This window comes from Drosophila novamexicana, unplaced genomic scaffold, assembly GCF_003285875.2.
Source record: "Drosophila novamexicana strain 15010-1031.04,08,12 unplaced genomic scaffold, DnovRS2.1 tig00000870-arrow-arrow-pilon, whole genome shotgun sequence".
NCBI classification, from domain to species: Eukaryota; Metazoa; Arthropoda; class Insecta; order Diptera; family Drosophilidae; genus Drosophila; species Drosophila novamexicana.
This window is the reverse complement of record NW_020824830.1, coordinates 1,032,896-1,057,228: the sequence shown is the minus strand read 5'-3', so window position 1 is coordinate 1,057,228 and position 24,333 is coordinate 1,032,896. Positions and strand designations below refer to the sequence as shown.

At 40.7% G+C, this 24,333-nt stretch overlaps 1 protein-coding gene across 2 annotated transcripts; it reads right to left on the bottom strand.

Moving 5' to 3' along the window:
- Positions 1–1,281: 1,281 nt before the first annotated feature.
- On the bottom strand, positions 1,282–24,333 carry LOC115764623 (dedicator of cytokinesis protein 1). Of its 2 annotated transcripts, XM_030707786.1 has the most exons (17): positions 24,213–24,333; positions 15,009–15,120; positions 10,543–10,699; positions 10,213–10,482; positions 8,849–10,148; positions 8,430–8,718; positions 8,015–8,365; positions 7,776–7,950; positions 5,726–5,839; positions 4,269–5,112; positions 2,878–4,203; positions 2,577–2,808; positions 2,427–2,513; positions 2,121–2,202; positions 1,886–2,062; positions 1,675–1,819; positions 1,282–1,612 (listed from the first exon to the last, which is right to left on the bottom strand). In XM_030707786.1, exons 1-17 carry the CDS (start codon positions 24,256–24,258, stop codon positions 1,290–1,292), a joined length of 6,030 nt encoding a protein of 2,009 aa, XP_030563646.1. In that variant the 5' UTR covers positions 24,259–24,333; the 3' UTR covers positions 1,282–1,289. The 2 variants fall into 2 exon arrangements, with proteins under 2 accessions (XP_030563646.1, XP_030563648.1); XM_030707788.1 differs by lacking the exon at positions 5,726–5,839.

The window sequence follows — 24,333 nt, the reverse complement described above, 5'->3', positions numbered from 1 at the left end:
CGAAACATTCCGTGCATTTTAATATTTATTCGTAAGCCCTCCTATTTAATACACTAATTTTGCCTTTGTGTGTGCCTTTCTTTTGAAGGAGAAAACAAGCCATTTTTAAACTAATTTATAAAATATCCCTATTTGAAATTAACTAACATGTATTTGATTTTGACTTCTAACAATGTGTTCATGTTACTCATTAATATTATTATTTATGCTTTATTATACAATCGAAACCCAACGAAATATTTTGAATAAACTTTATAACCAAATATATAAACTTAATGATTATTCCAATTGATTTATGTGGGGGTGTATTTAAATCCTGTAAAACATTTCCTGTGATACGTTTTGCATTATGACATAAATATTGATCGATAATATGTTTATCAGGCTTAATTGTACTTTATTATTACTTAATCTTTGGCCGATGCACAGATCGCAAATTACATAAAATTACACAAAGTTTCCCTATGTATATATTAGTACATATGTGTAAATCGTGTAACAATCATTAAAAAGTTATTTGTTCAGTTTAAAAGTAGACGAGCTAAATTTACATATTAAAATTTCAGCTTATGGCTAATTCGCGTACAATAAAAATAGTTTTAGCTTATCATTTTAAAAAATTTGGCTAGTTGCTTACAAAGTTTTCAAAGGTTTTGTATTGCATGCACTGTTGTAATTGACTTGATTTAGTTTGTGCTTCAAATTGACATAATTGAATAAAGTTCTTGTTATAGATTGTGGCACTTGTTTGCAAAAGATACGTACAAAGTTGTTGAATTGTGATTAGAAGAGCTTAAACTACTAAAGTTTAAATAACATTATTATATCGTTTATCAAAATACAAACTTGTGGAAGACAAGTAGTTTGCGTATTTTACGTATTGCGTTTTGTTCGAAAACAAATTCAAAGCGGACAGCGACTGCTTCGACATATAATAGACTATTAACATAGAAAAAAATGATGACATGTTCAACATAATATCATTTCAACATAATTAAACATTTAACATATATCATAAAACTTATTTAGGCTCTAAAAACATGTAATTTAAATCTAGTGCGATCGCTTGTTTAGACACTATTTGGTAGTCGGTCATGTGAGGCAAATGTTGTGTGTTGATCTTGCTCGATTGTTGCTCGTTTCTTTCGGGGATTAGTGCTATATATATATATGCTATATGTATGTAGTAACAGGAATATTTGGCACTCGATGCTTGCTCATTGACAACGTTTCATTTTCATGTTATATATGGCGCAGCACTGAAAACAGCAGTTACGTCTGCTGTTCGTTCATGGAATGTGTTTACTGTGCCGCGATGGCTTTGGCGGCGGAGTCGGAGGGCGCGGCTTGCTGGCATCTTGTATGCCCGGCATGCTGAAATTTGTGGCCTCCAAATACTCGTACGTTGTGTTTGTAATACTGGTCTTTGTCATGGTTGTAGTGCTAATGCTGCCGCTGGTGGTGCTGTTGCTGGTCAGCACATTTAACATTGTATAACCATTTGGATTCCAGTCGAGACTGTGCGTCAAACTGCTAAAATCGGTGGAGTCGCGCGTCTTGGCGGGCAAAGGCGGTGGTCGTATGTCCTCCTCCGACGTGGAATCGGTCGTTTCTGTCATGTTCAAAAGAAAATGTTTACCAACTGCAGGAGTTAGTCTCTCTCTTGATGCTTACCAACTGAGTTGCGATTACTGCTCTCGGAGAGGGAGCGTGTGTCCGCAAAGTTCTTAATGCTAGCCGTGGGCGTGGCAATGCTGGCTGGCCGCGAGAGGCGACGTTCTTTTTCCTTTTCGGAGCGCAGCGGCCGTTTGGGTGTCAGCTGTTTGGAAGAAGCAGGGGCAAATTAGTGGAGGTTCAAGCTGAAACGGAGGACTTTGTGACTGACCTCTTCTGTTAATACGCGCGGATCGGGCGTTTTGGGTCCACTTAGAGAACTGTTCGAAGCACTGGCCAACGAATTGACAGAGGTGTTGATCTCCTTTTCGGGCGTGGACGTTATGGTGGTCAGCGGCGGCGTATACCACTGACAATTGGCCACCGGCAAGCTCAATGTTTCGCGATCCTTTAAAGACAGAAAGTTAATCAACCGCAAAGTTTGTCGTAGAGCTGAGTTTGGATACCTTCTTCATGGAGCGCCGTTTGGCGGGCGTCTTGTCCTTGTGCTTGTTGCCTTTGGTGCTGGGTGAGTGGCCAAGGCTAGGTCTATGTGAGCGTAGACAATAAGCAACAAATTTCAAGTAAACAAAAGTAAAACAAAACAATAATAAAACACATGCAACAAATCAAACAAAACTAAAGGAAAACAACTTAAAGTCTCAAACTAAAAACGGCGAGCAGCAATAAAAGTGTTAAAAAGAATTGGATTTTGTTTTTTATTTTAGTTAGAGGAGGGTTTTTTTTAAATAATTTGATTAATCAGCGTTTACCTAGTGTTGAAGCTCAAGCTGGCCAGCGTGGACTTGATGGAACTTGTTGGCGGTCGCGGCAGAAAGGTTGACTTCGATAATCCGCTGCTGCAATTGGAGCGGAACTTAGGATTGACTTAATATATGTGGCTTGAGCTATTCGGCACTTACTCAGAGGAGCCCATGCTGGTCTCGGACAAGCGATTGTTGCTGGCATCAAAGATCGCGGGCAGGAAAGAGTTGGTGCGTCGCATGATCACCGAATCCCGTTCGATTTTCAAATCGCACGATTTGCGTCCATAGCGCGATTCCACGTGCTGCTGCATGTCCGCAAAGCAGCCCTCCAAGTGATCCTGCAGCGCCTTTAGGCTATCCGGCGCCTTCTGGCGATGCAGTCGAATGGCTACAGATGCAGATTAAACATGATTAGAAGCATGAAAATTAAAAAATAGAAAATCCCGATGAAACGCACCACATTGCAGTAGTGGGATTTGCAGGGCAATCAATTCCTTAAGCTCCTCGACAAGCTCCTTGTCATCGGGATGCTGCTCCAAATACTCGTCGGTTAGGAATGCCTCCTCATATTTGGCAAAGCCGCCCATAACGGCGGGATCCACAATGCCATTGAGTTTCATGCTGAGCGGATTTATGTGCAGACTCTCGTCGCTCTGATGCAGTATGACCAATTGTCGGATATCCTTGTTGGTGTCTTTCATGATCTCCACGGCACGCTCCAGTGGTGAAATTTTGAACGTATGCGAATCGACAACGGGAAACCAGCGCAATATGCCGGGCAGTGGGAATTGCGTAACGAGCTCTGTGCGCTCCAGCCAAAGGTTACGCACATCGTCCATGGTGCCGCCGCCGGTGCTGTCGCGGAAGGGGCGCGAGAATTGAAACTTGTGCACATTATTGGAGGTGAAATACTTGACAATCTCATTGGAGATGATCTTCTCATTGAACTTGGCGAAGGCAGCGTCCATAATGGGCTCCACCTTGTTAACCTGTATGAACTGTCCATCGCTGTTTGTTATATCCTCGCCAGGCGCCTCCAGCGTTTGCATAAGCTCTGCCTGTGGATGCTGCACAAGCATCCGGGAGCAGAAGTCGCTGTGGCGCTCATACTCCTTGCCCCGAAAGATATAGACTCTGTTCTGCAGCAGTCGTGGAAAGCCGCGTCCATAGAAGCAGACGCGAAAGTACTCGGACGTGTGGCGCAGCTCCTTGAGTATCTTTTCAAAGAACTGGGCCATGCGCTTTAGCAACTCCGCCAGCTTGATGTAATCATAGATTTCCTCCTCGTATTGCTGGGCGAGCACCTTGCACATATCAATCGCGCACTCCCACTGCTTGCCCTTGTCAAAGTAGTCCATTATCTCAAAGTAGAGGGCTTCCTTTAGCTCGCGATGGGTGCGACAGCTGCCATGGCGATAACTGCGCAGCTGGGGCGACAATTCCGTATCGTTCCAGCGCAGCAGTTCCGTGTGCAGCTTGAGGGTGAACGCCGCCTCCGTATAGTTCTCGAACTCCATGTGCAGGGCGCACAGCTTATAAACGTAGCGTATGTACATCTCCTTGAGATCCACCTCCGAGTAGAACTGCAGCAGCGAGAATGTGCAAGCCATGCGATTCTCCTTGCTCTCGTCCTGTATAATGAAACGATACTCGAGCAGTTTGTCCATCAGCCGTGTCACCATATTCACAAAACTGGTGCCATCCACGTTGAGCGTGTTGTGCGCGGCACAGTACTCTAGCATGATCTTCTTGAACAGCTCCTTGTACTCGGCATCGCCCTTGCCTGACGGGAAGAGAGAAAACACTATTAATAACTAGCTAAGGAATGGCTACAAGCAGAGCACTTACCGGCGCCAATCAGTATGTCCAGCTTCTCGATCATGGCCGTCTTGAACTCGGAAAAGTTGCCCTTGTGGTGAGAATTGTTGTGCTTGGTGTCGCCGTAGCTCTCCACCTCCAGACGCGAGCTGTAGTATTCGCACTGCATCATGTCAAAGAAAATGGGTATTGTCTCGCGGCGCAGCTCCGTTTCGGGTATCATGCTCATCTCCAGTATGGGCTCCACCAGCTGTGGCACAAACTTGGGCTTGTGCTTGCCCAGCTGGAACCACATCTTGCGTATCTCCTTGGCCGTATCCTTGCGTATATCCCGATACCGGGCAAAGACTATCTGCCGTTTATTGTCATTAAAGTCGTTCAGCTGCAGCGGCGACTGCACCAGGAACGCAATCGAGCATTGGAAGAAATTCGACCAGATCTGTTTGTCGAACACCGGGCACAGGAAATAGTCCGTGATGACCATGCTGAGCTGCTGCAGAGCGCCGAGTATAACCGTGTTCTGGTGCATGATCATGTCCATCCAGTCGCGCGGAAAGACCGCCTTCTGATGCGGCGACACCAGCTCCTCGAAGACGAGCAGAATCTCGATGACAAAGTCCTTCAGCTCGCCGTGCTGGTGCAGATCGTTGACGAAATACTTGTAATGCTGGGCATCCATCCGCTGCAATATGCCCAGCATTATGGCAAAGAATTGGCCAACCACGCCCGTATCCCGATCCAGTGAATGCGCCGCCTTCATGACCGGGCGCAGCAATATGATCATAACGTCGCGCACATCATTATGCGTGGGTCCCACGTCCGGGCGATAGAGCAGCTTCAGGATGTTGTTCATTATGTTGATGCACTCCGCGATCTAGCGACAAAAGTTGACAGATTAGTTTGGAATTTCTTCATGGATTGAGAAGTCAAAAAATATCCTAGAAATAATCAAAACACGCGAACTCACGAGAGCTGTTGACCTAGCTGTACTTCGCATAAGAAATTAAATTTAAATTAGTGCATAAAAATATAGAAAAAACACAAAAACGTTGTAAATTAAGTAAAACACATTGATAATTGCGTGGGCTGGCATTGACATAAACAAACGTGGCGCACACCAACACGCGAGCAGTGCACAAGTATTAGTGAGCTTTCAAAGCTCCCAAGCAGCAGCAGCACAGCAGCTGTGCGTGAGCCGTGTGCGTGTGCGAAAGCTTGGCGCATTGCTCGCACACTGGCACAAAAAAAAAAGCTTACAAATTAAAAGCCATTGAGCGTATAGTGCGCCAATCACCGGCTGTGCAAAATGGCAAAAAAGCTAAACATAACTTAAACTAGAATTATGATAAAACAATTTAAATTAATATATAAGAGATTTATATATTGGAACAACGCAAAAGGCAGCTGAAGCTCAGTTTTGGACGTGCGTTACATAGATCTGAGTTTGGTGCACAATTTGATTGTGTTTCTGTATTTTTTTTTTTTACCTTTTTATTGGCAGTCGTTTCTCGTGTGTGCAGGTGGGATTTTTTCTGTCCGAGCACTTTAGCGGCTTTCGAAAGATTCTTTTCTTGCTGCCAGATATCGGTTTTCGAGTCACCCTATTTGTATAACACAAGTTATGATTGTGAACCAACAACAACAACAACAAGAACAAAAAAAAACAACGAGATATTTAACGCACCCAACATCGAGTGAATCAGTTTTTGATTTCGATACACGCAAATGGTAGGCACATAAGAGAAACATTGGAAAACATTAGGTTGATCATAATGATATCAAGGCATTTAAGGCATATATATATATAATAATACGATTATGATCATAAAGCCAAAGATATAATAATACAGACAAATGATATAGGGGTGACAAAAAGATATAGAGAAATGAAGAGAAAGAGAGAGAGATATATAAATATTAAAGAGGTGCACGTTCCAGATGTGCATACATACATACATTCGCATTATATACGGTGCGTGTGTGTGTGTGTGTTGGTGCGGTGCTTGAAATCTTTAGATATATATAATTGTGTATGTATGCATATTGTATGGATAACTAGAACCGTGTTGGTCAGTTACAAGTGGGTGGTTGGGTGGTTGGGTGTGTGTGAGGTGTGAGGTGCTTTAATGAGTTGCCATATGTAGCTGCCATAGAAGCATCTATGACAGACATGACGTCAGATGTGAAGGAGCTCAACAAACAGCTAAGCCCGACAAATATCATGATTAAGGTAAAAATATAAGCACATATAGTATGTATATAATGCCTATACTAAACAATCAAAAAACTAAAACAAAACTAAACGACGTTGATGATCGTGAGATCTTCTCGCTAAACACACAATTTGAGCGCTAACTAAGTGAATTTTCATTGCATGTTTGTATGTGGTACATAGTTAAATACTTACACACTTACAGTTTAGATAAGACATATATAGTACATATAGTTCATATATTTGATGTGCTTGCGACTACTTTACAAGGTGCTTAAGCCTAGGGGACACGTGACAATAAACAACAGACACAAAACAATTTATATTCAATCAGTTGCAGTCCAAATTAATCAACATCAAAAAAAACAAGAAAAAATTGTTACCTTCGGGTTGCCGAAGATCAAATACCCTTGCAGAGGCAGGCAATATAACATTTATATATGTTATATTATATATTATAATGATATGATTTTTCAAACAGATAAGTAGAAAATAATTAACGATATTTTCAGTAATCTGAGCTAGTAAAGTCAAGTAGTTTTGACAATAATACAGAAAGCCAGGCGAGACGTTGTTTCGAACCGTAAAACAGTTCACCGATAAATAAAATCTTTAAAAAATATAAAGATAAGTACATCTAAAGATAGATACATATATCATAAAACAGTCTGATGCTTATCAATTATTTATGCCAGGCAAGAGCCTTGGCACATGACCAAGTTATATTACCCTCTGCAAGAGTATAAAGAACACATATGGATGCAGCATGCTTAAAACTAACTAACAAATCATCTCAAAAGGCTACAGACACATTTATATGTATATATATATACTACACATATATATACCTAAATATGTATATCTAGATTGAAACTGAGCAAAATTAAGACAGCTCACATGTCCAATTGACAAACTGAATGATCTGATGTAGCAGATGGTATTCAATGTCAAGCGCTTTGATTTATCAGAATATCATAATATATATTAGCAAAGCGCTTTTTATAAATATTTTTTTTGGGAATATGACAATGGCAATCGAGTATATGATTAGTGTAAGATCAGTTTAATTACAAAATCAGTTAAATTGAACAAAAAAGCGCTGACTTTTTTTTTTGTCAGTTAATTGAAATTAGTTACTTTTCGATCATTTGAGTTGAACATGTGCCGTGTTATGTATTAATTTTGCATCTTGCTGTTGCATACACAAGACCATTTATCGAACACAAAATTGAAACGATGCATTAGATTATAAACAATATGCAAATCCCGATGGATTATTAATTAGTGGCACAAGCAGAGCATTAGCTGGCTGGCACAGAACATACCTCCTCCTTGCTCTCGAGATGATCCTTGATGTGCTTGCAGAACACGGGCAACAGTATGGCGCGGCATTTTGGCGAGCTGAACAGCTTCGTTTCCACAAAGTCCTTGATGCAGCCCATTTTCGACTGGGTAAGACGACGTGGCGGAAACTTTTCCAAAATCTCCACAATGGAAATGCTGCAAGTATGCGTAAAAGTATATATATTTTTCAACATTCACATGGAAGTTCTCTCTAACGCACCTGAGATGCACCTGATCGAAAACCTCCATCAAATCGGTGGCTATGATGTGCAGATTCTTTAGCAGTGCGCCCTCCGACTTCAGCAGATTGCTGGGGCAACCGATCATATCGATGAACATTTTGAGCAGCTCCTGCAGACGCGCGGCAAAGTCCACATAGTCATTATTGCAGTTCATCGCCGCGTATAGCACGCGCGATCTGATGACAAACTTCATCACATAGTGCAGATAGCGTGTCGTCTTGTAGAGGCGACGCACTGCGGCGCTCTCCTCGTGCTCAATGCCATCGGCAGACTTCTCGCTCGGCGTGATCGCATCGCTTATGTTGCGCTGTAGCACGTCCATTAGTTTTCTATATAGAATACGAAATACAAATTATAGTTACGGTTTGTATACAGTATGATCCCAACACTTACGTGTAGGCCAACGTGGCGGAGAAACTCTCGTTGATGTACACATCGAGTACGGACAAAAAGTGTTGATACTTCAGATCCGAGACCGTCTCAATCAGATGAATGATACTCATGAAGACCAATTGATCGTACTTGTCGGGATTATCGTTCTCCACGAGTATGTTGAACAACGCATCTAATATGTCCTGCAGAAACTTGACTACTTCCTCGCCGGGTACTGTGGATAACGCATTTAACGATTGCTCCAACGTCTCCTTGTGCGCTGACCAATGCAACAAGCCCAACAGGCTTACTGGAATAAGGAGGGCAAAGATAGATTAGATACCTTCACACAAGAGGAGTTTAAGGTTTATCTTCACATTTCGGTGTGATATTCAACATTTGACTTATCATGACTTATCATAGTAATTGGAAAATCTTACCGCTCTGCGTTAGCTTTGTGCTGCAAAGATTGACATCGATGGTCAGCTGATCCTTGGGCAAGAGACTTAGACCACTTATGGATGGCTTGGTGCCCAGCAGCTCAGCTGTGGTCGCTGGCAGCTCCATGTAGCTATTGGCCAGCGTTTTGTCGTACTTCTTGTGATCGATCTTGTAGACAGCTAGGATATGCTGACCCTGTGGTATGGTGGTGCCATTTGCCTGCATAAGTCTCACATACGACAGGCCGAAAGGTTTCTCGGAGCGATCCTTTTGCTCGTTGCTGCTGCGGTGCTTGAGCGTAAAGCGCAGATGGCATTGCTTGAACTCTTCAATGGGCACGTGTATCTTGAAAGTCTCCTGCCACTTAGGCTTGTCGTCGTGGTAGTACACCACCGACTTGTACTCATCGATGGGCGGATGCCCGGCGCCAATGCTCATTACGCCAGGCACCAGATGGCCCTGCTCGTTGGCCACGCATATGGTCACCTCCACGTTCTTCTCCGATGTTTTAGCGATGCGCGCAAATTCACCGCTGCAAACGGTCAAATAGAGATCGTTGCGCACGTCACCCGGCAGTATGACTTCCGGGAAGCCCATTTTACGTGCGACCGGCACATTGGTGTGCACAAGGCGCGGAAAGTCCTCCTTGATCTGCTTGATGTCGCCGCGCAGCACCTCGAAGGTAACGGCCATTTTGGATTCGATTTTGCCAACGTCCTTTTCGATCAGCTTGCGTAGCGTGCCATCCAGCGTGTCCTTTTCGCACATGATGAACGGCAGGTCGAGATTGCCCCGAAAGTCTTCGGGCTTACTGATGATGGGCGTTAAATCCTTGCAGGCAACACCAAACGGCCGACGCATCATGTACTCACTGGCGCTGCCCGAAGAGCCGTTCGAGTTGACCGACAGCTGCGAATGCTTGCGGCTGGCCGCTGTGAGGACGCTGTTGGCAATGTTCATGCTGGTGCGCTTCGAGTCGGTTGAGTCCTTCATCTCCATGGAACCGATGCGTATGGCATAGCACACCAGATACATTTTCGAGATGCTCAGATCGTTGCGGCTGAGATCGGTGAACAGCACGCGATTATTGTCGAACTGATCGATGTCCCGGGCAATGCCGGTGCGCGACCACTTCACCACATAGTTCTCGCTGATGGGCTTGTGTGTGTCGCCGTTGAAGAGCGTGAACAGCAGATCGGAGTCCTCCTGAAACTTGCACACGAACGCATTCACGTGCAGCAGTATGTTGTGCGAGTATTTGTTGAGGCCGCGCGTCGTCTCGCGCTCGCTGGACAAACGCTGTCGAGGAATGAATGGAGACTTAGATAGGTACAATTAATTGAATAACAAGCTGTTGACTCACATTTGCCTTTTCTATGCGCTGCACCGCATGCACGTGGTTCTCGTACAGCTCCGTGGTGCAGATGGCATTCGTGTCCAGTATGTCGCCGCTCTCGTCGCGCACGACCATGTCCAGACCCAGCAGCTTGTTGCCGGTGTCAATCTGCGCCGTCGCCTGCAGCTTCACCTTGCGCATCTCGTCCAGCGGCAGATTGCCGGAGATCAGGGCAGCTCTGTTGTTATTCAGCTCATTCATTTTACGTCGTATCTTCTGAAAGTCGGGATTTGTGCTCTGCACGCGAGAGAAGCAAAAGTCAATTCAACTGCAAATTAGAGTCTGACGAATGCTTACCAAAAAGTAACTCTTGGCTATGCCACCCCACTCCAGCAGCACTTTGGTGATCTCCTCGACAATATCGGTGCGCTGTATGCAATACTCGCCATTGACAATGATGTACTCGCACAGATGCACATAGCTCTTGGGGAAGATGCCGCGTGTTTGCTTCTCCCTGCAGCGGAAACAGAACCAAAAAGGAAGACAACACCATTAAAATGTGGCCTGCATATGGTCGGTCGCTAAACCAACAAACAGACATACTTTGACAATTATGTGTGCTTATAAAAAATATATATATATAAGAATAATGTGAAAGACAAAATTGGGGCGACTGCAAAAGTTTGAGTTAAGATTGGTTGAGAAACCACTTGAAGATATTTTATTCTTGGGAGTTTTGTATTATGAAATTTAACAATATTAATGCAGGAAATATCAAATAGATTACTTGAGAATATAAAGCTTAAGCAAAGTTTGATTCTGTATAGGATTAAAAAATTAAATTAAATAAATATATAAAAATTAATAAATAAATCTATTGAATATGCCAAGTGCTTAATACATTTACAAATTTCATTAGTATATCATATGTTAAATCATATAACTATGATTGTTTTTATCATGCAGAAGAAAGCGATGGAGACTTCGCAGGAACTATCCCATCGATCTCCCAACTTAGATGAAGTATTCAGCTAAGGAAAAGCTAAATCGAATTATTATAAAACTTTATAAGCAATGTTAAGTATGTTAAACCCATTATTTTAAAGGTAGACTAAGATGCTCAAGAATAATATCAATAAATTAGCTAACAAGTAAGAGGTTCTAGTCGGGAGCTCCCGACTAGGAAATATCCTAAACCCTCTTCTTCCAACATCAAATGCATATATATATTCTATTTTAGAAGCTATATGTCAAGTTTGGTGACTCTAGCTCTTATATATGCTTTTCAAATCCTGGCTTTGTGTTTGCTGAGTTCAAGTTCAAATCGAAAAAATAGAATTTTCAAGCTTTCATATATACAAATTATTCAATTCAGCTATTTTAAGAGTTGCCCTCGCATGCTTTTTGCCTTTATCTGAATGTACATATACATAAAAGATATGTTTATAGCTGCAGCATGACACAATTCATTCTGATGAATTACCCAACGCAAGCCCAAATCCAACCCTCGAGTGGACATTGTTCGGGATGCCCTCGGGGCAGAGGAAGTGCGCGCAAAGTGTGACACTCGCAAATGAAATGGAATGCTTCAATTTGGCTCAATTCAGCATTTGACATGCGGGGTGGCCGCCTTAATTGCCCGAGACAACAAAACTGGGGAACCATCAATCAGTAGGCCTCGCAGCATATTTAACCGATAGTTAACCGACTCTTCAGCCTATTTTTGTATACCCTGAGGAAAAGGGTGTTATGTATTAGTGCAAATGTATGTAACAGGCAGAAGGAAGCATCTCCGATCATATAGTATATATATTCTTGATCAGCATCAATAGCCGAGTCGATCTAGCCATGTCCGTCTGTCCGTCTAGTCTGTCAGTTTTAAAACTATCTTTATGAAACTTTGCAGAAGTCCCTTATTCTGTTGCACGCAGTACATATGTCAGGACCAGCTGGATCGGACCACTATATCATAAAGCTGCCATGGGAACGATCGGTCGAAAATGAAGTTGTTGTATCAAAAAACATTTTGTTTATCAAGATATCTTGACCAACTCGGCATTTATTAGTTTTACTATGCTCCTCATATATATGCAAAATCCTATTAAGATCGGACCACTATATCATATAGCTGCCATGGGAACGATCGGTCGAAAATGAAGTTGTATGGAAAACTATTTTGTCATTCAACATATTTTGATTAAACACGGCATTTAGAGATTTTACTATGCTCCCTTCATTTTTGCAAAATCTTATTCACATCGGACTACTATATCATATATGTAGCTGTCATAGGAACGATCGGTCGATTACTAGGATTTTGATTAAGAACCTTTTTATCAAGATATCTTGACCAAACTCGGCATTAACTATTTTCCCGGGCAAAGCACTATAAGCATTATGAAAAGGTTGGGACTGCAAGGGTACTCGATCTTCGGCGTGCCGAAGATAGCCCTTTCTTTCTGTTTTTCTTGTTGAACTGTGACAAATTATTCCACGGAATTTCGTACAGGTACCGGACTTGGCGTGACCTTCGGTATTGGGGCGGAGACGGCATCAATTGGTTGGGCATGAGAATTCATGGATTTTCGAATTGCTTATCGTTTGAAAATCGTGAGAAAATGCACAATTAAAATTGATATTTTACTATAAATAAACAATCGCGCTAGCCAAACAACAACAAATACGAATTTCGGACCAAAGAGGTTATCAAGACGACGCATTGAATTTCTTTTTAAATGCGCCTCACACTCTGACAACAACAACATTCATTTTTTTTTTATCGCTCCACAGTAATAAATGCCTAAGCACAGTGAAGACCGGCGCTAATGAACAGCCGCAAAAATAAATCAAAGCCAAAAGTCGTATGAGTTTTCCAATTTGTGTTTGACTAAAGTCAACTCAAGTAATTCTTTTTATATTATAAAAAAAATATAATGCACTTTCAGTTGGCTTCACTGTACTTTCAACATTGAATTCTGTACTGAATGTCGTGCTCTGCATTCGCCGTGTCTGGCTGCGTGCGTCTGGGTTATGGGTCAGCAGAAATATGGAAAAGGTCAGCTGGCCAATCGTGATGTAGTTCTCGTTCTTTGTGGCCACTGTATATCTCTCTCTCTCTCTCTCTCTCTCTCTCTCTCTCTCTCTCTCTCTCTCTCTCTCTCTCTCTCTCTCTCTCTCTCTCTCTTGTTGTTGTTTTCGTTTTGCCTCTGTCCACGATAAGGCACAGCAGAGCTGCCTCAAGTGCGTGTCCAAGCGCAGACACACCATAGATAAATAACAAAAACCTCTTTCACCAAATACAACAGATACTGAAAAGCAAATTGTGAAAAGGATCAATTTTATCTGTGCCCTTTGAAATATCTCCATGGAAGTTTTTGCCACATGGCCGCATCTGTTTAGCCTGGACGAGAGCGCATCTTGTGTTGGGCAACTTGGCACAGATTCCAACAGAGATTGATTAAGTAAACAACACATCTTGGCCAACAGCTGGTTACCTGATTTATGCATGTGAACAATTCTGGAACCGTTTCCGTTCGCATTGTTGTTCCAGAAATGTGGCTATTGTTATTCTTGTTTTTGCTTGAAAACAAACTGAGTTGTAGGAGGGAGGGCAGATGAAATAAAGAGAGGGAGAAAGAGAGAGAGAGAGGGGAGAGAGACGACGGAAACAGACTTTTCACAACCCTCGCCCTCTTCCATATGTACACACACATTTATTTACAATTGTTTATGAAAAAAATTCAATTTCTCGCATTTCCTAAACATTAAATAAATTTATAATTGTACACAAAACAAGTTCAAGACTTAAAATCCTTGATGTTAAAATAATCTAAAAATAAAAGAAGCATTTTTTTGCAAACATCTTTTTTTAAAGAGTTTTTTGTTATTTGAAATATTATGTAGAAATCTATAAATTGTATATAGAAATCTGTTTATAACAAACATTATATTGTGACTCAACTATTTCGCTAAATAATATTTTCCATTTATAACATATAATTCGTAGATCTTCTAGTAACATTTGATCTTGGGCATGCTTGAAACGAGACCCGGAACGAGATTCAAAGCAGACATTAATCAAATCAGTGTCTTTCAGTGCCTTTGGCAAGTAAATTTACTCAAAGACAAGACGATTTTAAGGTGTATTGCATTGGGCCAAAAATAACATAAATTTGTATGACAACAAAAAAAGAATAGATTATGTTTCGCCAAGCCTGGTTGGGTTCGCCAGGCGTTATACATATAGAATATATATTATATATATTATGATATATAGTAGATATAGGGATTTACTAGAAATTGTATTTAGCTCAGATGATTTTGAGAAGAATTATCAAAGATTATAATGTTCTGCACTCTGTAACAGCTGGATCTATCTCGTTTTAAAAACATTTCAAATAATACAAAGACTTGAGTGCAAAAACAAATAACTATTAATTATATTATTGATAAATAAAACAAAAACTGCAAGTTCTTATCGTTTCAGAAGCAATCTTGAGTAGTATTCCAAACAAACATTGAACTTAAGATAAGAAACTTGTAATTGAGACAGACAGACTATTAAACTAGACTCTTTCCACAGTATGCACGGACCCTATCAAGATGTCTAACAGAACAATATAACTCTACAAATTGCTTCCTCAATTACCAATGTATAACTAATTTGATCTAATGAGATCTAATGATATCTAATGTTATCTATGTCTCTGACAAGCAGAGCACACAAAGTGGTAAATCGAATGTAAATAAAGTGAAAGTGCAGTTATGCAAATGTTGGTTTAGAGGAGAGATTATGGTTGGATTTATATAATCCGTATACGTACTTCTGTTTGTAGCCGTAAAACCAGTGTGTGGTCTCCTTGAGAATTATGACAGCATCGCCCACATCCAGGTTCAGGCGATGTGGCTTCGTATCCTGATCAAAGTTGCATTTGGCTGTAAACGAAAATAAATGAAATTTAATAAAAAATGAATATATACATATATATATATATATATAGTTGTATTATTAGTGGAATCACCTGTTGCGCGGCTCGTTGGTTAAGCTAAACTGAGCTATGTGAGGGCAAATTAAAGCTCAGTCGGATTAAAGCTCGGCCAAAGCCCCGATCTGGCACTGGGCGCAATTTGGGGCGAGGGTTATCAATTACATAGTTAGCAAAAATATATATATATACATATATGTATATGATGCTGGGCATCGGTAACTAGGGTTGTCGCTTTGCCCGGCGGATGGGGCTGATAACAATGGCCCCAGCGTTCTACGTGAGATTTATCTCTGACTGCATGCTTCCTATGCAACACAGCATAAAGCTGATAAACTTCTAGTTAAATGACGCATTTTCAAAGAATGAAGAAATGCAATCAGCGGGGCAGAGCGGGGCTGGGCGGGGCAGCAGCAGATGAGGATCGAGTCAAAGCCGCTGTCACCACAGTCATGCAACTGGCGGACGGTCAACCAAGTCGATTCGCTGGCGACATCGTCATCACTTCCTCGCCCGATAACGAAAGCTGCACACAACCATAACAACATATGCGCATATGCATATGTGTATGCATTTTTTATATGTATGTATGTAGATATAATTAGGCAGCGCAACAGAAAAAAACAACAACAACAAAAAACGCTGCCGCCTTCGCGTAACACGCCCCGGGTGGTGGCGTTGGTGGTGCTGCTCGTGGTGCTGCTGGTGACGGCGTCTCGGTCCAATGACCGACACGCGGTCTCTGTGGCTCTGATGAACGAGCATAACCAGCAAGAACGACCTCCACAGCACATAAAACGAAAAACAACAACAGCAGCAACAACAACAGCAATGAGTGGCAGCAATTTGCAAAGGTATCTCTTGATACCCTTTGAAAATGTATGTAAAAGGGTATTATGTTTTTGTGCAAACGTATGTAACACTTTTTTTTTAAATATAAACTTTTATTGTATTGCATTAAAAATAGCATAAATATTACGTATCACTAAAGGTTATTGCCCGGCCTTGCCCGTGCAACACGTTTCTTGTTAATAACTACCTTTCAACTAAGTTCACGCTGCAGGAAATTAAAATCTACCCCACTTGATCTACACTTCGATTTAAGAATATATTTTAAGTGCATCGCATATAGAAACAAGTGTTGCCCATTTTAGTCCTGCGGTGAGAATCTTGAAAGCTGTAGAATAAACTTTCGTTCATTAAACCCCGCATTTGCCAGCCAAAAACTTATCGAATAAATTCTCACAAAGATCTTTGAAAATAAGTTTGAGCCCGATCGCATGGGTAACAAAAAAGTTTCATACAAACATTTTTTCCCGATTTTTCCACAAATGCGGGTGGAATTTTCCGAAATCCCGGCTTATTGTAAATCTTCATCATATTATCTTATATTATTTTCATTTATTTCTTTTTCTATAACATTTTCTCATATTAATATCGACAAATATCATTGAGTGCTTGTGTTTGCTGTGTGTTTAGTGTGTAGTCGCATATACAGGGTATCTTCGAGTCTTGCACTCCCCAGATCACTCTTATTTTCCATTCGCTCGCTTCTGTATTCACTAACATTTGTTTGAGACTAAGAGAGTTATTCATTATCTGCCCAATTGCATGGAAAGTTGGACACGGAGTGGGTCAATTGCAAAAACCAGTCGAGCTTGGCGAGCAAAATTTAGTCTATGCGCAAAAATTGCGACTGCGAATGCGAATTAATGCGCATTTTTTAACAGCTACGCTTCAAATGAGGAAATTGGTTGTTTAGTGCCGGTTAAAGGAAAACAATATGGGAGTAACCGACCAGGGAATACCCTGTAGCCAGCTCTCAACTTATCTGAGCTACATTTGAGCTGTCAAGCTTTAACCTGCTGTTAAAAGAGGTAGTTAAAATTGTCAGTAGGTTAGATATATAGGGTTTGGATGCTCTGCTTTTAAATCCCAATCTTGCTTAATTTGATGTTCATTTATTTGAATTTTCCGGTTTATTGCTTTAAAATAATAATAGATTTTGTTATCATTATTTTTATAGTATCATTAAGTGGCTTTCATCATCACTAAAATTTCTTATTCTTTTTTTTTTAATTGTTTGTTGTATTGAATCAAAAATAGCATTTTATTATTTCTCTGCTTATTTTAATGGGTATTTATGGTGCAATCAAATGTATCTGCTCGTCGAGAACTTTGAGCTCTCGCTTTCTCTCTCTCTCTTCTCCCTCGCTCGCTCTCTCTCTCTCTCTCTCTCTCTCTCTGTAACTTACTTGTATTAAATTTCAATACACTAAGCGATTATACATAAACTTAAAATATTCTTATGCAAGATTATTAAACGTCAATGCATAAAGCACTCAATTTCTGGGAAACGGCGAATGATTCATCATGATGATGATGACGACGACGACGACGTCGACGACGGTCAACCAATCAGTCATTGGGCGGGGCACACACCTTGCTCGGCAACATCGGCTATGGGAGGGTCATTAAATCGAACTCATTTCCCTTGCTGATGCACGCGATCAGGCAGCAGGAGGCGATTGTTAACTCTAGCCAGACCTATAACTATATCGGTCTAACGGAAACAATCGTGAATAATGAAATGCAACTGGTGAGGGTTGGCAACAGGCCAAGTCACGGCTGAATGGTGGGAGAAAAAAGGGCACAGACAGCCCAGCATAAGCCAGGTAAAAGCCAGGTAGACGACAACGACGACCACAAAGAGGAGTTCCCTTTCCTCTGCACACTTTACGACCAGCCAGGCTGTGGACAAATTGTGCAACAAAGAGCGCAATTGTGAGGGAGACGACTTTGTTGGCTGCGGATGCAGCTGAATGTGCCCCCCCCCCCCCCCCCCCCCCCCCCCTCCTCACTCCACTCTTTAAACAGGGCGTGGCAGCACGTGCAAATGTGCAAACAGAGCTCGAAGCTGCTGCTGCCAATGTTGCCTAGAATATGAAGCACAACAATCATCATAATAATAATAACAATAACAACAAATTGCCAACAAGTAAAAAAAAACAACGACGCTTCGTCATCTTACCCCACACACACACACACACAAGCATACAAAACACACACGCACAAACAATGTGTGTGTATATAAAAAGAAAACACAATCGTGACTGGACGACAGCGGCTCATTTGGATATTTCAGGTTTAAATAGCACGCGGCTTGACGGTTTACATACTAAGAAGTATATAAGCTGCTTGAGGAGCACACGTAAATCCCAGGTGATACTCTGATACTACTTCCAAGTCGTCATAGCTGATGCATAAAAACGGAATTATAGTTTTTAATGAAGTGTCGATAGTTGTCGATAGTATTGAGCATAGCCCGAGAGAATCATTTGTGAACCAGTTCATTAATGCTTTTGATATAGTATATTTGTTATGCTAGTTCCATCCGTTAGTTTTAGAGAAGTTCCAAATGAGGCAGATCTAGTTCAATCTTATAAGATAATCTTAAGTACGAATTATTTAATACAAAACGAAGCAAAAAGACGATATATACATATAGATATTTTTTGGCGAAAGCGTCTAAAAATGATGAAAAGAGACGGCAAACATATAAATACCTTTAAGTTGGCAGCGCATTAGCGACAATTAATGTTTCAATTGTAAGAAAACATTATCAATCCAATGGAAAGCGTTAAATTATTTTTAATTACTTAATTAAACCTATATTTTCGGTATATGCACATTATAAAGGGGTTGCTGTCTGCGTCTGAAACATATAAAAAATGTGCGCTGAATTCATACTAAACTTCCGTGCACAACTCGGATTCACGAATTGGTATGAGCAATTCATATATTGCTCGCGATCAACCAATTAAATTTTTCACATGTTGCATAATAGTTATTGTGGAATTGTAACCGGAATAAAATCATTCGCACGTTGCGGACATTGCGGTCGAATAACAATCAAAATCTTAAGAAATCATTGAAAGACCCGTTAGTATATTTATCAATCATCGTGACTGCTGCTCATCACTAAATCTCTTTTATTCCAATTACTTGTGCTCATCTCTAATTCTATATTTTTCAGCGACTGCTGCTCATCACTAAATCTCTTCTGTTCCAGTGACTGCTGCTCATCTCTAGTTCTATTCTGTTCCAATGACTGCTGCTCATCTCTAAATGCCTTCTGTTCCAGCGACTGCTGCTCATCACTAAATCTCTTCTGTTCCAGTGACTGCTGCTCATCTCTAGTTCTATTCTGTTCCACCGACTGCTGCTCATCTCTAAATGCCTTCTGTTCCAGCGACTGCTGCTCATCTCTAATTCTATTCTGTTCCAGCGACTGCTGCTCATCACTAATTCTATTTTGTTCCAGTGACTGCTGCTCATCTCTAATTCTATTCTGTTCCAGCGACTGCTGCTCATCACTAATTCTATTTTGTTCCAGTGACTGCTGCTCATCTCTAATTCTATTCTGTTCCAGCGACTGCTGCTCATCACTAATTCTATTTTGTTCCAGTGACTGCTGCTCATCTCTAATTCTATTCTGTTCCAGCGACTGCTGCTCATCACTAATTCTATTTTGTTCCAGTGACTGCTGCTCATCTCTAATTCTATTCTGTTCCAGCGACTGCTGCTCATCACTAATTCTATTTTGTTCCAGTGACTGCTGCTCATCTCTAATTCTATTCTGTTCCAGCGACTGCTGCTCATCACTAATTCTATTTTGTTCCAGTGACTGCTGCTCATCTCTAATTCTATTTTGTTCCAGTGACTGCTGCTCATCTCTAATTCCATTCTGTTCCAGTGACTGCTGCTCATCTCTAATTCAATTCTGTTTTAGTTGTTGTCGTTGTAACGCATTAAGTCAGCCTGTTTTCTAAGCTCATTTGATCTTGGCGCTCGGTTCTCTTAGCTGGTAGCTAAGCTATGGTTATGTTTGTGTGTGTGTACATGTCTATATGTGTGTGTGTGCATTTGTATATGCGAGCTGAGTTTTGAGGGTCAATTATAATGGTTCTCAAACGGTTAAGTCTCAGCTCGTCTGGCTAATAATAGAAGCTTCTCCTATACAAACATATGTATATGTACACACATACATACATATGCATATATGTTATATACACCTCAAAAGTATATATCTTAGGGAGCTCTCGAGAGTTTAGCGTAACGCTTTTTATGGGCATGTCGAAACAGAAATTCCATTGTATTTATACATTTTTTTCTTCTCATTTTGCAAAAGTTATTAAACAAACAAAACATTCTGACAGTTATACGGTAAGACACAAAAGATAAATAAAGAAAAAGAGAACAAAACCAATTTGAAGATAAGATTTTATGTGCAGTTGACAGTTACAGTTAATGGCGCCGCGCTCGTAAAACTCACAAAAATTACTCAAAAAATTAGACGCGGTACAAAAAAAAAAACTGTTGATAGTAGTTCTTATTATGGAGCGAACCATAAAAACAACGATGCCGAGCGACAATGTGGAAATGTAAACACAAACTTGACCCATTTGGGTCAAAATAAAAGATACAATATTTACAGGCAGGAAGGATACAACTTTTATGGCCAGTTTAAGCTTTCTAGGAACGCCTTTTAGCGCATTGCGGTAGTCCAGATATACAGTACTTCTCACTCTATTAATAATAGGAATATACAAATAAATCTCTTTACTTTTTTCAACTTAAAAGTAGTTGGTTTGAATTATACAGACACACACAAAAGTATTTGAACAGCAAGCATTTTCTGTTTTGCACCCATTTTGCGTCCGTTTTTACTAACAAACATCCATCCAAATTAATTTTTCCTTATAAACTAGTTAATTTCTTACAAAAATCAGTTAAGGTTTTTTTTACTCGATTTATTTTTACGTTTTTACCCATCTGGCAACGCTAATGTATCTAATAGGATATGAATATGCGTACATACGTATGTATAATATTTTCAAAGACTGTACTCCTGAGTCATGCAATACTGTTAACCCAGGGTTCGTGGACATTGAGTGCTTGATCGTAACATTAGAAGTTCTCAATAACGAGACATTTATGCGGCATGCCGAATGACTCAGTCGATGCCAAGTGAAATCCAATTGCTTTCTACGTAGATTCGATTCTCCACAGAGAACAGAAATTGCGCTCTACACAATTTATGCTTAAATATTCCAGCTTTCCAGCTTTCCACGATTGGAAAATGCCAATTTACAATTGACAACAAATGATGCGACAATCTCTTGATATTGGCGATTTATAGAGCAATAAAGTCTCGTGTCCAAGGGTAGATGTGATGGCAATGGCTGCGATTAAATTTCAATTTGGATTGCAAAATGGAAAGCGCAGATTGACTTTCGAGTGCGTGCGGAGAGTGGAAGGGGCAATGGAAGTAGATATCAAAATGTAAGTGGATGTCGCTTTGAGTAGTTTGCACAATTGTCGGGGGATGTGTTCATGCAGGGAGGGGAGGGGTGGGAGGGGAGGAGGTACTTTTGTGATTTTTTCGAATGCTGCTGTTGATAGTTTCAAGCCCCCGCAAACAGTCGGGGTGGGGGGAAATGGAATTTTATTTGTACAAGTGCTAAATCTGGCAACTCTCATATTTACATATACATACATATACACATATGTCTGTATGTGTTGGGGTCAGCTGCATTGGAGTTGCTTTGTCATGCCAGAAAATTTGCCGCTGGATCAAAATGGAAAGCACTTTCAATTATGCAAATGTAAAGGCATTTCATGCGCCACAAAAATTAACGAACAAGAAAATTTTAATTAAATAGAAAAACCAAACCCCAAAGCCATGGAGCCAGAGCAACTCATCAATTCGACTCAGCTCAACCCGATCCCTCTCATCACGTCTTACTTTTCAATGCAGGGCCTCATTAAGTTTTACGTTTGCTTTGCTCTTGTTGTCGTCTTTGTTGTTGTTGTTGTTGTTGCTATTCAAATTTAGAAGTAGAATGCATGGTTGCCTACTCTCATTTGCTCTCTCTCTCTCTCTCTCTCTCTCTCTCTCTCTCTTTTACTAAAGAAAATATCGTATAAAGCGCCGAGTCAAGTGTAAATAGCAAAAGGAGTAAAAAAGAAAAAGTGTGTAAGCAAGGTGGGGGTAGAAGGAGCACGGGACAGGCCAGTGTCGCAGGTGCAGCAGACGCTCAACCAATGCCAATGAACATTGAAGTAGCAGAGTAAATGCCTGACGGCGACTGCTGCATGTCACAAATCAACACAAATAGACAGGCGGCTAAAGAGAGTAAGAGAGAGAGAGAGAGAGAGAGAAAGCAGAGAGCGTACAGTGGAGTGTGGGTGCGTGCATGTGAATGTGTGCGTGTACATGTGCTCACACACATTGATCAGTGGGGGGGTGGGGGTAGCGTGCGCTTTCTGCTTTGCATTCAAATTGAGCCTTTTTCAAGCATCTAATGACAAATGAAAAGAATAAATAAATAAATACAAACAAAAGCTTAAGAAATTTTTCTATTATTTGCTCAAATGTGGGACAGCGAATCGCATTTTTATCGCATTTCGAAATGCGTTGCATTGTTGTTGTTCAGCAATACACACACACACACATACACACACAAATGCAGACACATGTATTTGCTAAGTGCCTTAACTATAAGACGAAGGCGTTAAAATAAAAATAAAATACAAACTTGCGATAAGACAACAACAAACTATTGTTGATAAGCAAATGGTTTGTGTTTGTTGTGTGCGTTATGGCCACATTTTAACGGCTAGCACATGCCGCAAGGATAACTTGGGCAAATCTTAAAACGTGTTTTAGTGTTAAGTTCTTTTAGCTAGAAATATTAATAAATATACATACATATCTATATGCATGCATATGTATGTGTACATATATGTGAGTTTCTCATTACAATAGCGACAAATGAAACTAAGCTCAATGCCGATTGTAATCTAACATTATATCATTTTCATATTTTTACGTACAGAAAGGCCGCATAATTTGATTACGTTTATTGCACCCACGCCCACCAGTGTACCCTACTGGGCGCATGCTGAAATTAGTTCGACAGTGTTGGGCAGCAAAGCAGGGAAAGAGACCATATACAGAGCGGGGCCAGGGCAGACAAACTTGTGAACATATAATAAGCGCAAACAAATTTTATGAGTGTTGTGAATGAACAGTTAATTCGATTGCGAGAGTGATGTGCAAATACATATGTACACGAACATACGATGTATACATATGTATGTGCACTCTACCTATCTATTGAACACCGAAAAGGTCAACAAACAAAAGAGCCGACAATAATAAAACAAATTCACACGTACACACAGGTCGATGAGAGCATTTCAAAGATATTACTATTGCCATTTCATGGTCATTGCCAATGAATAGACTAGAATTTGTTGTGCATGGAAAATGGATGTTTGTTTTCTCGCATGCACACAAAAGTAAGTGTGTGTGTGTGTGTACATTTAAGTGTAAGTGAGTGCAACCAGGCGATAGAAAACAGGTTACAGCTTTACGAGTGCTCAACAGACAGGCAGACCTGAATATATATGTTTGCCTGTGTTGAAAAGTGACGCGTAGATGCGGAGGCTGCAACGAAATAGGATGAGATCGAAAGAAAAACGAAATTAATGTGCACGCAGAGGAAGAACAAGAGGAAAGTCTGTGTCTGTGCATGTTGACACAGCGACCACATGGCCGGCGAATGCAAGGGAGAGGTGCAACAATAACAACAAACTACCGTACCAACGCAGCAGGGGAACCAGAAACCATGAACCAAAGTCAGCGTAGCACTCGCACTTGAGCACAAGGCAAGAAGAGAGCAATGAGAGCGCAAGTTGTTGTTGTTTTTTTTTTTTTGTTTTTTTTTTTGGAAATGAGTACCACGCAGCGCACCCACACCGAAAGTATTGTTTGTTGTTGTTCTAGGAAAAGGTAGCAGTAAATTAAACATTTTGTTTAAACAATTTTGTTGCGGCTATAACATGTTTGGGAAATAATGTACATGTTGCGTGTTCTAAGCATTCTTTCGACACATTAAAAGTATCTGAGTTTGTTTTTGCTCTTTGATTTTTTAATCTTATTTATTGTTTTTTTTTTGCTAAAATCAGACTCACCAATGCCAAATGACTGCTTAGCATTGCAATCGCTCCACACAGTCATTTTGAATAGTTGTCGGTCGATGTTGTTGTTGTTGTTGTTGATATTGTTAACTTTTGCCACACTAACAGGCACTCA

Coding starts and splice junctions, on each gene's coding strand:
- LOC115764623 (XM_030707786.1), bottom strand. CDS start 24,258: ATGACTGTGTGGAGCGATTGCAATGCTAAGCAGTCATTTGGCATTG. Junction 5,840..7,775: donor ATCTCGAGAGCAAGGAGGAG/GTATGTTCTGTG, acceptor TTATACAAATAG/GGTGACTCGAAAACCGATAT. Junction 2,514..2,576: donor ACCAGCATGGGCTCCTCTGA/GTAAGTGCCGAA, acceptor CTCCAATTGCAG/CAGCGGATTATCGAAGTCAA.